This window comes from Patiria miniata, unplaced genomic scaffold, assembly GCF_015706575.1.
Source record: "Patiria miniata isolate m_02_andy unplaced genomic scaffold, ASM1570657v1 HiC_scaffold_15, whole genome shotgun sequence".
Taxonomy (NCBI): domain Eukaryota; kingdom Metazoa; phylum Echinodermata; class Asteroidea; order Valvatida; family Asterinidae; genus Patiria; species Patiria miniata.
In genome coordinates, this window is record NW_024037053.1 from 2,285,539 (window position 1) to 2,300,422 (window position 14,884).

General features: G+C 41.0%; 1 protein-coding gene across 3 annotated transcripts in view; it reads left to right on the plus strand.

Annotated features, from left to right (window-relative positions):
* Positions 1-402: 402 nt before the first annotated feature.
* Positions 403-14,884, plus strand: part of LOC119722386 (low-density lipoprotein receptor-related protein 4-like) — a 56,054-nt gene continuing 41,572 nt past the window's right edge. The window contains exons 1-7 of one of the 3 annotated variants that reach the window (XM_038192463.1): positions 403-582; positions 3,297-3,413; positions 5,323-5,445; positions 8,371-8,595; positions 9,484-9,648; positions 11,265-11,483; positions 12,536-12,697. In XM_038192463.1, the coding sequence (XP_038048391.1) occupies positions 504-582; positions 3,297-3,413; positions 5,323-5,445; positions 8,371-8,595; positions 9,484-9,648; positions 11,265-11,483; positions 12,536-12,697 (1,090 nt within the window). In that variant the 5' untranslated portion in view covers positions 403-503. Of the gene's footprint in view, positions 583-1,800; positions 1,978-3,296; positions 3,414-5,322; positions 5,446-8,370; positions 8,596-9,483; positions 9,649-11,264; positions 11,484-12,535; positions 12,698-12,754; positions 13,084-14,884 lie in introns of those variants that run through there. The other 2 variants (XM_038192464.1, XM_038192465.1) reach the window with 2 other exon arrangements.

Consider the following 14,884-nt stretch of genomic DNA (forward strand, 5'->3'; position numbering starts at 1 on the left):
TCAGTTTCAAGACTTCTTTGTTTCGGCCGATGACCGGCCTGCTTTAAAGGGACAAAAACACGAGATATAAATTGCAAAAATTAACAAAGGACGCCTTGTTAGCGACAAGAGAGGTAAATGGAAGTCATGTAACGTGGCGGATCCATGGGGTGTTGGGGCTTCTAAAGAAAGGAAATCATGGAGGAAAAAAATGCCTGTTAAAAATAAAATCAACCCCGCCCCCCATGACGGCTATATAGTCCCCCCCCCTTGATTCCAACCTGGATCCGCCCCCGCAGAGACAAATGACACTGTCTGGCACGGAACACCTCGTGCAAGGTTAAACAGCAGGAACTTCCGGTAGAAAACAATTCCCAAGCTGACCTTGGATTGGTTGAATCAAATGGTTAACATTATATAAAGGGCAATAACTTCAGGACATCTTTTCAGTGAGGTGACACCACGCAGTTGAGACGACCCTGTCTGCAAAGCGCCGCGCTCCGCAAGGACCGTCAGCTATAGTCATGAAGGTTTTGTGCTCGGTATTACTGCTGCTGCCCGTAGCTGCCGTCGGATTCGTTCTTGACAGTTACCAACCGGAGGGTAAGATTCAGTATACATGTACTAAACAATATGTCTGTTCGATGAACAGAGCATTGGGCTTTTCCGCATTATGTTTGAAGTTTATCTTTTGTTTTGTTCCTATGCAGTCAGGTAAATTATATACAAGAACATACTTTGACGACTAAGTTCTCCAGATACATTTTGTATATTTTATAGACTTTGAAATATGAATCATTAAAAGGACGTCTCATGACCCGTGATGACGTCACAGTGACGCCACCCCAATTTGTGTCTGCAACACGTCCCGGTCTAAATGTACTTGTTCTACATAACCCCCGAGGACAGACACACAAAGGGAGAGCAACAGATCATTTCAGTCCTCTGGAGTTGGGTCTTTTGTTCGAAGCGGTCCTCTGTAGTAGGTTTGTGTGCTTAGTCTATGGAAGAGTGCTATATTACAGGGACAAAGGAAAACACAAAGCATTGTCCTCGGGAGTGTAGTGTGTTTGTCCATACCAAGTTCCAAACCAATCAAAATATAGATAAAGAATTTTAGAATATACCACCTTTAAGATGACGCCATATGCCCCATGATGACGTCACCATGATGTTACTTGTCTATGACCTTGTGCTAACTACAGAAAATGTAAATTGTTTAGACAAACTTAAACATATAAAATCAGATGATGACGGCATCATGACGTCACCTCGAATGTTGCATGCTAGTACATGTACCTACCCACCAAGCTTCAAGACGATCGGGTTAGTATGCGTTCGGTGCAAGATGAGAGCGTCAAATCGTAAAAGTGTGTGGGGGGCCAACCTTGATGCAAGGGGCCCGCTCTTAAAGTTAAAGGGCCTGCGCCCCAAACAATTTTAGATTCTAGATGGGGAGCTCGATCTGTGGTGCGATCTGAGGCCATTTCTAACCACTTTAATATATTTTTTTAGCAAAAGATCATCATTTAAATATCATTTGCGAATTTTGTAGGCTACAATTTTTATTCGGAGACGAAAAAAGTGGGGGGGGGGAGGATATGTTATCCTCACACTTTAAAAAGTTGGGGAGGGAGACTTGTCTGCTCATTTATGGCTCAGGGAGGAGGTTTTTTTTTTTTTTAAGGGAAGTCCAGTCCGAGAACCATTGCGTAACCGATGGACGCATGCGCATTATGGTCATTGACCAAAAACTTGGTTGCAGAAAACAAATTTAAGGTGAATGCCCAACTCTAGAGGGCGCTCTAACGTTGGCGATCACAGCACACGTGTGCGCGTGAGAGGCGGAAGATATGACTTATGAGTTTCTTTGATTTTAGGCTGACGTTTTTAACGCTAAATACATGATATATGGACCTTTGGACAGCTAACAGGCCGCATTGCAATCTTGGTCCGTTAGGACTTCTTTGGCCTCTGACCACATTACGAGATCTTGCGGTAAATATTGGACTTGGTTGGGAAAGAATGTTGCATACCGTACAACTACAACAACTTACAAGTTACAACCTGATGCTGCTTTTCTTCATTCGTATAATCATGTCAATGAAGCCAGTGTCAGTCATTGCAAAAATGATGATGAGACATGAATCTGGGACTGAGAAATATTTCCAATTTTGTTAGCAAATACTTAGAAAATTGTCTTGACTCTTTTATAGACTTTGTTCACAATCGCTGAGGTAGCGTCAGGTTGCAACATTCTTTCCCTCGGTTGTGCTGATGCGCACGAGATATGCTTGCCGAGACGCGAGAGATAAACAAACTAGTATAATTAGGCTACAACCATGACAACTTAAAAGCACCCAAGTGGGCTGATGGGGGATATGGTAACCGATTCTGCAATTTTTCATCTAATCAAAAGAAGATGGAAGTTTTGTTAGCACAAAGGTTTGAGCATACAAAACATCTTAAAACATCTTAAAACATGTTAAGCCACAGTGAAACAGTTAATAAATTAAATATAAAACAGTGCCAAAACAGTTCATGATTTCCTTGTTATGTTAGTGGTTAGGCCAAAAAAAATATATATTCGGTCTCTGGTCAGACCAAAGTTCCGGAATTGACGCGGCCACGCGGCTTTTTTTTTTGGGGGGGGGGCTTTTTTTTTTTTTTTTTCAAGCTTGGATTGCACAGACAAGGTGGGTACTATTTGCTTTTTTGGTGTCCTCATGTACATTGGTGTCCTCCATAATTTGCCTTGGTGCTTTCGATCATTTGCCTCGGTGCAATTTCCCATTCCTTGGTGCTCTTTGGTAAAAAAAAAATGAGGAGGTGCGGAAATAGAGGGCGCTGTTGGAGCTACAGCGGAACATTTTGGGAAAAAAAAAGATCGACGCGCATGATTAAAATTGACGCGCGCGCTGACCAGAGACAGACTTATTTTTGGGGGGGGGGGGCTTATATAAAATTGAAAGATCCCCCATGCAGTTTGACTTTGACTGAAGGTGTCAGATGATAATGATATGCTAGCACTAGCAGTACCCGCCAGTTATACCTCTTTCGTCTGTTAGAATTAGGCTAGTCAAAGTGTAAACATGTTTAAACGAATGTGATCTGACTGTTTTTTGACTAACCAGTGTAGGCCTACAACTTACAAGTGCATGGCAGGGGAACTTGTTGGCTGTCTGTGACTGATCAAATTTGGCATAAAATCATGCAGTTTGAGATACATGTATTCTTCCAAACATGATACTTCCTTCAAATTCCACAGGTCATTCTTGTGAAAATTGAAGTGCCCGATTGTCTTGAATCCCTCGCAGGTTGTGATGCCGAGACGGAGTTTGCATGCAGCAGCGGAGAGGAATGCATCCCCAGCTTCTGGCAGTGTGATGGACAGGTAGACTGCTCAGATCGTTCTGATGAGCTCGACTGCGGGGGTGAGTCATGCATCTTGTCATGTAAAAGACCCAAATATGGGCGATCGTGAAGTGTAGGGCCCGGTTCCTATAAGGGAACAAAATCCACTTAAAAATTATTGGACCTACAAACTAGTTGGCGACATTCTCAATAAACAGGTATGTCATAGATAGAGGGCAGGGTTTTGATTTTTTGAGGGAAATTTGGGGGTAAAATGACGATGACAGCGCAGCGACAACACGCGACCCGAAAATAAAGATGCCGATCACCGCGCGATGTACCATGAGCACGCACGGCGCGCTGAATCGCAAGGCACAAACCGCGCAGGAAAATCGTGGTTTCTACCCCAAGAAACTGCAAAACGGGTGTCATTAGAATTGAGAAAAGTCTGCTTTTGATTGTAAAGGTGATTTTTGAGCAATAAAAAATATTTTTGACTCTAATTTGATCAAAACAAAACAGGGGCCCTACACTTCACGATTGCCCAAACATGTAGTGCTCATCAAACATGATCATTACGGGAAAAGGCAATTTCATAAGCTACTTTTAGATGAAAAAAATATGGAAATTGCTCAATCCTTTCAAATAATATCACCATTTAAACACAATGACCCTAAAACGTCTTTCGTCCAAAAATGTGATGTCAAGAATCGTCGTCGCAATAATGTCTTCAAATATCGTCAGCGATAAAAGCTAAGTTTGAAAGTTTAAAATATTCAACAAAGTCCTTTTGAAGGCTGGTATTTTATAAATGTGGATTGTTTAAATGATATTGTTTGCATAAGCAGGGTTGTTAATAAAGATATTGTGTACTACAGTTGTTGACAGTTGTTGAAAAAGTATTCTGTGTCGTTTTGATAGGTTTTAGGGTCATTGCGTTTAAATGATGATATTCTTTGAAAGGATTGAGCAGTTTCCATATTTTTTTCATCTAAAAGTAGCTTATGAAATTGCCTTTCCCGTAATTATTAGTTTGGTGCTACATATTTTTTTAAATATGAAATATATTTGGGGGGTTTGGGTTCCGCTTTGTTTTACTCACCCTGTACCATGATTGATTTTGGCTCTTCTGTTATTTCACGGTTTTTGTGGGTTGTTCAGTTACATGACATTCAAAAACGTGTTTCTTTCATACCTGGAAGTTACTTTAAGTAGTTTGTAAAGTTGGTTACGAGTACCTGATCTGGTTCCTAACATCAGCAGTCACGTACTCGGGTGCCTGGTTCCAATGCACAGCCCCAGTCCATTAGGTACAAAAACTTAAACCATTGCAGTGACATCACACTATTGTTAAAAGTGTGGATTCGGAACTACAAAACTCTTACAGTGGTCACAAAGTGTGGATTCGGAACGACGAATCTTTAGTAAAGTGTGGATTCGGAATTACGAATCCACACTTTGAACATGTCGGACAATTGTTCTTCATAATGAGCATTAATGGGACCGTCTTCTTGAAAATTTGCCTTCCGAAAATTACCAATGCATCTTCACTGTCAGATTCTCCGTCGTCACTGCAAAAACTACTTGGAGTCAGAAAGAAATCATTGTCTGCACTATCCATGTTGACGTGATATTATAAGGAGCCTTTACACACAAAATAACTTGGTTGTACAGGTGTTGCGACATGCTAAACGCGCCACAATGCTTGGTTTGCGTATAAGAGCCTCGAAAAACTCCCTCGTAAATTACCCAAATGGCCATGACTCGACACGAGATATGCAAGTCTTTTCATCTCCTCTCACTGGACTGTTAATGACAATACTTCTGCAATGGTTTAAGTCAAAGAATACACTCCCAAATGTGGATTCTTAATTTACGAATCTTAAATTACGAATCCACACTTTCTCGTGTATTCTCCTTAACATAATCCCCTGTAATAAACTCTATTCTTCAAATTATAACTTGTGTTCGTTTTTCTTTTCCCCTCAGAAATTGAGTGCAGCAGTAACGAGTTCAAGTGTCACGACAATCATTGCATTCTACAGAAGTGGGTTTGTGACGGTTTTGCAGACTGCATGGATGCATCGGATGAGCTCAGCTCAACTTGTGCCAGTAAGCTCAGCTTTTAATTTCACGATAAATTCACATGAAAAAAAAAGGAGCTTGGCTATGTTTTTCCCACATCTTTTTTTTTGCCCTCATATTTATGTTCTTTTTTGGGAGGTGTATATTTTGAGGTGAACCTTCACAGTCGTGTGTGTACATGTGAACATGCATAGTTTGTTTTTGTTTTCAAATATTCCAACCGGGCAATAAATCTGGTTGATGATCGAAAAGAATGCTTTAAAGGGAAATACCAACATTTGCAAACATCGAAAAATAAAACTACCGAGTTTTTACGAAATATCTTACTAGGATGTTGGTAAATGACAGTCTTAAGCATCCTGTAAAATTATGGCACCTAGTGTGAAGTCATTTTCAAGAAAATGGTATTTTTGTATACATTTCCAACGGTGGTCGGCCGACCACCGTTGGAAAAACCTAACTATTTTCAACTTCTGCTCCAAATTTACCATATTTTATCAGTTCAAATTTTGTTTGCTATTGGTTACATGTTTATGAACGGGTGCAGGCCAGCTAGACTGGTTCCCTTACCTTACAATTTTGCGGCATCTATAAATTGATCCATTTCATTTTTAGTGGAGTCGGGGAACCAGACTACTTGAACATTATTGTTTTTCTTGGTTTTTCAAGCATTTTCGAACACAAAACTTCAAACATGTCAGTGTAACGATATTTGATCGATTATACTAACCCCTCAAATTTTGTTTTTCTGTACATGATCCAGAACTATTTTCTTATTTAACCTTTTCTCCTTGATTGCATCAAATTGACCTATCGCCGTTTGCAGTTAGCCAGGCCCCTTAGACAACCCTATGGAATTGTTGTATGCTAAGTTTTGTTTGTCGCAGATAATGCGCGTTCCGCATTCATTTGCATATCATGTAATTGGACAATATTTCACCAGCTGCGTTGACGCGATTCTAACGAGATTCTACCACAATGGGTCAATTATTTTGCAAAAGAAAGACATCTGTTAGCGTTAGACCACGTACGCAATTTTGCCCATTAATAATGCATGTAATTGGTTTTGTCTTTATTGCCATAATGAATAAACACGTCATCAAAAATTATGCTTTGTGTCTCAATCAACACCAAATTAAGTCTAAGAAAACGTTAAATTTAAATTTAGAAGCTAGTGAACTGTGCTATGAGAAAAAAAGTTACCCCTAGAACTACTACCGTCCTCCAGTAACCTTTCCCCAAAATAGAAAAGTAAAATTCTGTCACAGAGGAAATTCAAAACCGGTTAGACTTTGCAGGAATAAAAATGCAAAGATAAAAGCGTTGAAACAATTTCTAAAAGACGTCTACTTGTGCACGTAGTTTGTCAACTTTCTGCAAGGATGTTTATATAACCGGGATGTTTATCTCCATTGAACCCTGGAGTGCTTCAGCAATTTCCTGTATTTAACACGTCCTGTCTGCATTTGAGACCCGGTCGAATGCAATGAGTCGGAAATCGCAAGTTTTACCTTTAAAAGAGTTCAAGGCCCTTAAACAAATCTTGCACAAATTGGAAAAAAAAAAATAGGAAGTGGCATTCCACACACACGTAATGTCTTTAAATCAGAATGCTAACATTGTGTGATATTAAACTGAAGTGCTGTTTTTCATGCACATGACAATGCATGCAGTCGACGCATACATTGTATTCTTTTTCCCAAAGGTGTTGGGGTAGGGGACTTATTCTTTTTTGTCCCCAAGTATTGTCACTGCTAATTTTTTTTTGGTCATTGTTACCCCTAGTGAGTTTGAAGCTAGATGTCTTAACAGATATTTTGGCACCCATTTGATACAAATCAAATATAGGGCCTAGTGTCTGTGCAAAACATCAAATAATCCATGCAAAATACTGTAAAGCTTAAATGTTTTCCATTAATTGTAGGAAAGCAGATCCAGGCATGGATAGAAAAGTGGACAATAAATTATCCTAATTAAAGATGAAGTATTTGTTTGACTGAGCTAAAACCTTGCACTTTTGAGCATACATGTAGATGATACAAGCATGGAATTTGGCACACATAAGGGTATGACATGAGAAAGATATTTGGTTATACATGTAGGGTCATTGCAGATTCGTCCTTTGAAAAAAATAGCAGTAGAATATCAAGCAATTTTCAAAATGTTCAAAGTGGCTGCCATTGCTTGTTCTGCCAATATTTTTTTAAATGGCTCAATAGCCAAATATCTTTCTAATGACATACTCTGACTGGATGCCAAATTCCATGCTTGTACCGTATCATCAAAGGCACAATTCATCACCTAACTGCTGTATTAAAAACTCTACAAAACTACCAAATTGTATTTTAAAAAAATTACAGATTAAAGTTGGCAAACAAATCGACTGGAGTGGGGTTTGAACCTGCAACCCCTGGATTGCATGCGCAAGATCATAAGGGGGGAGATCGTCCCCCCCCCCCTCATCCTCCGGCTGTGAGATTGCACAAAACTCATTAGGCCAAACAAAAAAGTCTCCGGTTTCTGGTATGCGCGCGCGTCGCCGTAGCCATGCGCGTCGGCAAAATGAAAAAGTTTTTTTTTTCAATAAAAGATGATGTCTCAAAACCGCCAAACTCACTGGTTTGACTGGAATCCTGCTGCTGCACAATTTCAACGTGTTTTTAGATGGGGTTATGATCGAGAATAAGCTTTATATGGCCTCTCCGGACTCCCATATATTTGCACTAAGTTTAGTCGGGCACCATTTGCAGTCATCAGCCGACATTTTAAGCAAAAAAGACGGGTAAAAAAAAAAAAAAATGCGTCGCCACACCACTTTTTGGGCAAGCTCCATACCAGAAACCGGAGACTTTTTTTTTGGGGGGGGGGCCTTAAGACTCTTTTTTTTTTCATGTAAGACTCATTTTGGTAGATCAAGATACTTGATTGTAATGTGTCTATGTATTGATCCAGGCCCGCTGCCGCCATCCTGCGAGGAGGGTTGGTTTGCCTGCCCTGAGGGTCTCGTTCAGTGCATCCCCGCCGCGTGGGTGTGTGACGGCGACGGCGATTGTGGCAACGGCAGTGATGAGCTGGACTGCCCGGAGCCCATCTGTGACGAAAACCTGAACTTCCAGTGTGTGTCCAGCCACAGGTGTATTCCAAAGACCTGGAAGTGCGACGGGGATAGTGATTGCAGTGAGCATAAAATTAACCTTTTATTGGCTGTTTCGGCAAACAGGCCGAAACACTTTTTTGTTTTGTTAAGATTTTTTCTTTCTTTCTTTTTCACCCATTCCCCATTGCATTTGTACACATTTTCATCGTGCATGAGGAAACAGGTTTTGTTTTTGATCAGATTTTTTTTTTTTCATTTTTTTTTCAGCTATTCCCCATTGCATTTGTACACATTTTCATTGTTTTGTTAAAAAATTTTCTTTCTTTCTTTTTCACCCATTCCCCATTGCATTTGTACACATTTTCATTATGCATGCGGAAACAGCTTTTGTTTTTGATAAGATTTTTTTTTTTTTCATTTTTTTCAGCCATTCCCCATTGTATTTGTACACTTTTTCATTGTGCATGCCGAAACAGCTTTTGTTTTTGTTAAAATTTTTCGTTTTCCTTTTTTAGCCATTCCCCATTGCATTTAACACGTTTTCATCGTGCATGGCACTTTGGGCACTAAAATCAATCGGATTGTCTTTTTTACTTGGCACACACTTAGACCAGCACCTGTCGCTGTGTGCCAAACATATACGTCATCATGACGTCATTACGAGTCACATGACATCACATTATAGGGGCATTTTGAAGGACAGTATCTCCAGAACTGCGCAGGTCTGATTGGGTTGAAACTTGGTATGTACCTAAACCGGGATGTGTTGATGATGAAATTCAAGTGAAGTCACGATTACGTCATCACGTGACATGTGACCTAGTAATATTAAACAATGTACAGACATAAGGTGGTTTTTAATTAAGAATTCATTTTTTCTGAAATTAATTAGATATTTTAGATATTGTCAACTGAAAAGAGAACTGTCCGTCATTCGCACCCACCCGCGCTCTCTTTTATCTGTCTAGGTGATGATAGCGACGAAGATGTCGTACTGTGTGGAGAAGCTCGGCACACCTGCGATAGTGGTTATCGCACCTGCGGTAGCGGCGAGTGCATAATCGAGGAATGGTGGTGCGACGGACTGGCAGAATGCAGCGACGAGTCCGACGAGGCTAACTGCGACAGCATCGGTAATTATCAACAAGCTGAGACTCGTATAAAGGGCGGTTCATACCATAGAGCTATATTGAATTACAAGAGCGCTAACTTCGTGTACAAAGTAATGCCTGCTGGGCGCATCCTTGTTTGTGCACAAACCTATAGAGATATAAAAATTGTGTACGGCTTTTGTACGGCTATTTGCATATCTGCGTTTGTATTCCATACCAGTGCATTATCGAAGCCAATACGCCCAAAACCGAAATGCACAATCAGCAAATGAGCGTGTCATTTTGCTCTACGCAAACAGCGCAATGCGTGCATGTATTCGCTGCAGATGCTTTTTACTGTCTTGTTTTTTTTAACCGTCAGTGGTGCGCTTAAGTTGTTTGCGTGTGTTCTACTTGCGCGTTGCATTTAGAGTACACTTTCAAATTCAATCCATCTAATTTCATTATGTTCTACAAACACGCACATGAATTCAAAATGTCTGCGCCCGGGACGGCTTCAAAGCGTCTCTGCGCGCAGAATGACGAGTTAGTGCTCTAGTAATTTAGCTCTATGGTTCATACTCAGCGCAAATGTGAACACGAACGCAAATTTGTGATGTCAGAACAAGTTTCCAATCTGCAAAATTGCGAAAGTTGAACACATTTTATCTAAACTTCGCAGCGAATACTTTTTGGGGACATTCTGCATAATCTCATATTAATTCCCCAGCCACTGACTTCTTCATGAATTCGCATCACATTCGCAATCGCATGAAGTACGAACATGCCTTTACTCTGTAAACAAGGTGATCCTATTCCAGTGTGCTTATCCAGCGTGTATTGTAGTCTGAGGACAGCTATACAAAGAGAGAACAACAGATTTATTGTTGTCCTCGGAGGGAGATTTGTGCTGAGAATGGTCTCATCAGAAAGTGTTGTATGACAGGCACAATTGAAGGCGCAATATCACTTGTCCGTGAACGAACTGATAATATAGGACCGCGCAACACTACAGTACAGTAGAGGTAAGTGCTTTGCATTACGCAGTCTGAATAGTATACAAATATTGAGTGGCTCAGCGTGGAATGGGAGGAATATTTTCGCAAGGTAAAATCTGGACGGCGAAGCCGAGTGAACTGGAAAAGTCCAAATTTTTATGAGCGATAATATTCCTCCCATTTCACAATTTAAAGCCACTCAATATTTGTTTTATATAACTGACATATAGATCCTTGTCATTTGATATATTTGAATTTTTTTTCATTACAAAACTGAAGGAAAATCTATTTCTCTCTTCCAAACCACCCCTTCACGAAAATGTTTGAACCTAACCCTGTAGCGCTGGCTCTTTGGAACAATACGCGCTACGCGCAATGCTGAACGTGCACACCAACATTCATTTGCACAACAAATACCGCGTCATGATCCTAACTGTTGAATAATATTTCCCATTCCCCATGGGCGGATAGTACTTTTTGAGCCGCGGCGTGCATGTGAGCAATAACGAATGTCATGTGATGTGAGTTCCACCAATCAAATGACTAGGATCTGTATGTCGGTTATATAACATCCACTAAGGACTCGTAACGGATCGTGTTCACTGAAGACACCACTTGGTCAAGGGGTGATCAGCACAGATGTTGTCCTTATACTCACAGATCAAAGGACATGCCAGCCAGACGAATTCACCTGTCCCGCTGAGAACACCTGCATCAATCGGCTATGGGTCTGCGACGGTGACCAGGACTGTGAAAGCGGGACAGACGAGGAAGGCTGTGCAGCCATGACCTGCGCAGATAATGAGTACCGGTGCGCGACAGATCAAGGTCTGAGGTGCATCCCAAGCAGGTGGACTTGTGACCAAGAAGACGATTGTGGTGAGTTGCATAGGCCTTGCAAGTGTGAGGTCTGCAAGTTTGCACAATTTATTTTATTTTTCATGTTGTGACAAAAAAAAGGCTGATGTGGTTTGGGATTGGAATCACAGAGATGCCAACCAATACTCTTTTGGAGTAATTAGTAGGATTTAGAGGCATGTTTACTACTCATGAAAATTCCAGCTGTCCTATACGCCAACATTGTGGTTACTCTGACAACTACTGTGGTTACTCTTAAACTTGACTGTTGGCCTATGTATTTACATAAGCATTACTCTTTGCAGGAAGAATCATTATTTTTTTGTAGTCTGTAAAATTGGCATCTCTGGAATTATTTGCCCTTGAACATTAAGCTGAGGTCTTGCCATTATAAGTGGTAGCTAGGCAATCTCGACCGCAGCCCTTTTCACAGCATGAAGGATTTTTACACAGCTTAGATATACACAGCACTGAAATTGAATTTGGCTATTTACCAGTCGTTCTTTTATTTATGGATGTATTCTCTAAAGGAGTGTGGAATAAATGTCTTCTTGAATTTAATTAATTCGAATTGAATAAGGCAAGGAACTTGGTCACAGTGTCCAAAATGTTGTTGTGATCAATGACAATAGGGAGGTTTCGCAAGCGAACGGAAACGCTTACACTTACGTTTAGCTATCCGTATCCGTTTTTTACTTACGTGTAGCAAGCGAGATATGCGTGTCGTCTGCACGTTTAGCGGATAGTGAGTGGCGTATGACGTCATACGTGCAGACGACACGCATATCTCGCTCGCTACACCTAGATAAAAAACGGATATGGATAGCTAAACGTATTTGTAAGCGTATCCGTTCGCTTGCGAAACCTCCCTATTAAGGAGTGACTGCACAATCAAAACATTTCAACATTGACTTCATGGTTTTGTAATTATTTTAAAAATAGTCAGACAGACACTTTTGGGGGACATTCTGCATAATCTCTTATAAATGCCAAAGCCATTGACTGAAAATGATAGATTCCCCAGCTACTGAGTGAATTATGAAACAAGACCCAGATTTTCATGCTTGCTACAGGTGACAACAGTGATGAAGATCCAGAACTGTGTCAGGAGCTTGCGACTGAGTCTCCCTGCGGAAGCTACGAGCGCGTGTGTAATAATGGAGACTGCATCCACGCCAGTTGGTGGTGCGACTCTGAAATGGACTGTATGGATGGGGAGGACGAGAGCCATTGCGGTATGGCTGAAACTAGGCAGAACAATGTAGTTGAGTACTGAGTGAGTATGAGTACATGTATGAGTACATTGTGATGAGTACTAGTGTGAGTGCATATGTGAGAGTGAGTGTAATAATGGAGACTGCATCCTCGCCAGTTGGTGGTGCGACTCTGAAGTGGACTGTATGGATGGGGAGGACGAGAGTCATTGCGGTATGGCTGAAACTAGGCAGAACAATGTAGTTGAGTACTGAGTGAGTGTGAGTACATGTATGAGTACATTGTGATGAGTACTAGTGTGAGTGCATATGTGAGAGTGAGTGTAATAATGGAGACTGCATCCTCGCCAGTTGGTGGTGCGACTCTGAAGTGGACTGCATGGATGGGGAGGACGAGAGCCATTGCGGTATGGCTGAAACTAGGCAGAACAATGTAGTTGAGTACTGAGTGAGTGTGAGTACATGTATGAGTACATTGTGAGGAGTACTAGTGTGTGTGATGTGGGGTGCTGTGGTCCAATGGTTACGGTGTTCGACTCGTGTGCCGTGGTACATGGGTTTGAATCCTGACCTGTAGGAACATGGTCCTTGTGCTCCTGAGCAAGGCACTTTACCATTATTGCTTCGTCCTTCAGATGGGATGTAAAGCCGTGGGTCCCGTGTGTTGTATGATGTACGTTAAAGAACCCAGTAACACTCATCGGTAAGAGAAGGGGTTTGCCCCGATATTTCTGGCAGTGGTTGCAATATGCGCCACAGCACACTGTCAACCCTTATAAGGTGCTACATAATGGGTCTCACATTTCTCCAAAACTTTTTTTACCTTTCTTTAATAATTGACATAATTTCCAGTGCCTTGAGTACCTAATTGTTGGTAGATACGTGCGCTATATAAAACCTCCGGTATTATTATTATTATGTGAGTGTGAGTATTTCACATTAAGTATGAGTGTGAGTACTTTGCTATGAGTATCAGTGTGAGTACTTTGCTATGAGTATCAGTGTGAGTACTTTGCTATGAGTATCAGCGTAAGTACTTTGCTTTGAGTATCAGTGTGAGTACTTTGCTATGAGTATCAGCGTGAGTACTTTTTATGAGTATCAGCGTGAGTACTTTGCTATGAGTATCAGCGTGAGTACTTTGCTATGAGTATCAGCGTGAGTACTTTGCTATGAGTATCAGCGTGAGTACTTTGCTATGAGTATCAGCGTGAGTACTTTACTATGAGTATCAGCGTGATTACTTTGCTATGAGTATCAGTGTGAGTACTTTGCTATGAGTATCAGCGTGAGTACTTTGCTATGAGTATCAGCGTGAGTACTTTGCTATGAGTATCAGCGTGAGTACTTTGCTATGAGTATCAGCGTGAGTAGTTTGCTATGAGTATCAGTGTGAGTAGTTTGCTATGAGTATCAGTGTGAGTACTTTGCTATGAGTATCAGTGTGAGTAGTTTGCTATGAGTATCAGCGTGAGTACTTTGCTATGAGTATCAGCGTGAGTACTTTGCTATGAGTATCAGCGTGAGTACTTTGCTATGAGTATCAGCATGAGTACTTTGCTATGAGTATCAGCGTGAGTACTTTGCTATGAGTATCAGCGTGAGTACTTTGCTATGAGTATCAGCGTGAGTACTTTGCTATGAGTATCAGCGTGAGTACTTTGCTATGAGTATCAGCGTGATAACTTTGCTATGAGTATCAGCGTGATTACTTTGCTATGAGTATCAGCGTGAGTACTTTGCTATGAGTATCAGCGTGATTACTTTGCTATGAGTATCAGCGTGAGTACTTTGCTATGAGTATCAGTGTGAGAACTTTGCTATGAGTGTGAGTGTGAGAACTTTGCTATGAGTTTGAGTGTGAGCCTTTTCTATAGTATCAGTGTGAGTCCTTTGGCATGAGTCTGAGCGGAGTAGTTAGCTATGAGTATTTTTGTGTGTGAGTACTTTGTTATGAGTATGAGTGCGAGTACTTTGGCATGAATGGGAGTGTGAACACATTTCTTCAAACATGAGAGTGAGTACCTCATTCTAAGGCCCAAAAAAAAAAATATTCGGTCTCTGGTCAGACCAAAGTTCCGGAATTGACGCGGCCACGCGGCTTCTTTTTTTTTTTTTGCTTTATTTTTTGCTTTCTTCAAGCTTGGATTGTACAGACAAGGTGGGGTACTATTTTGCTCTTTTGATGTCCTCATGTACATTGGTGTC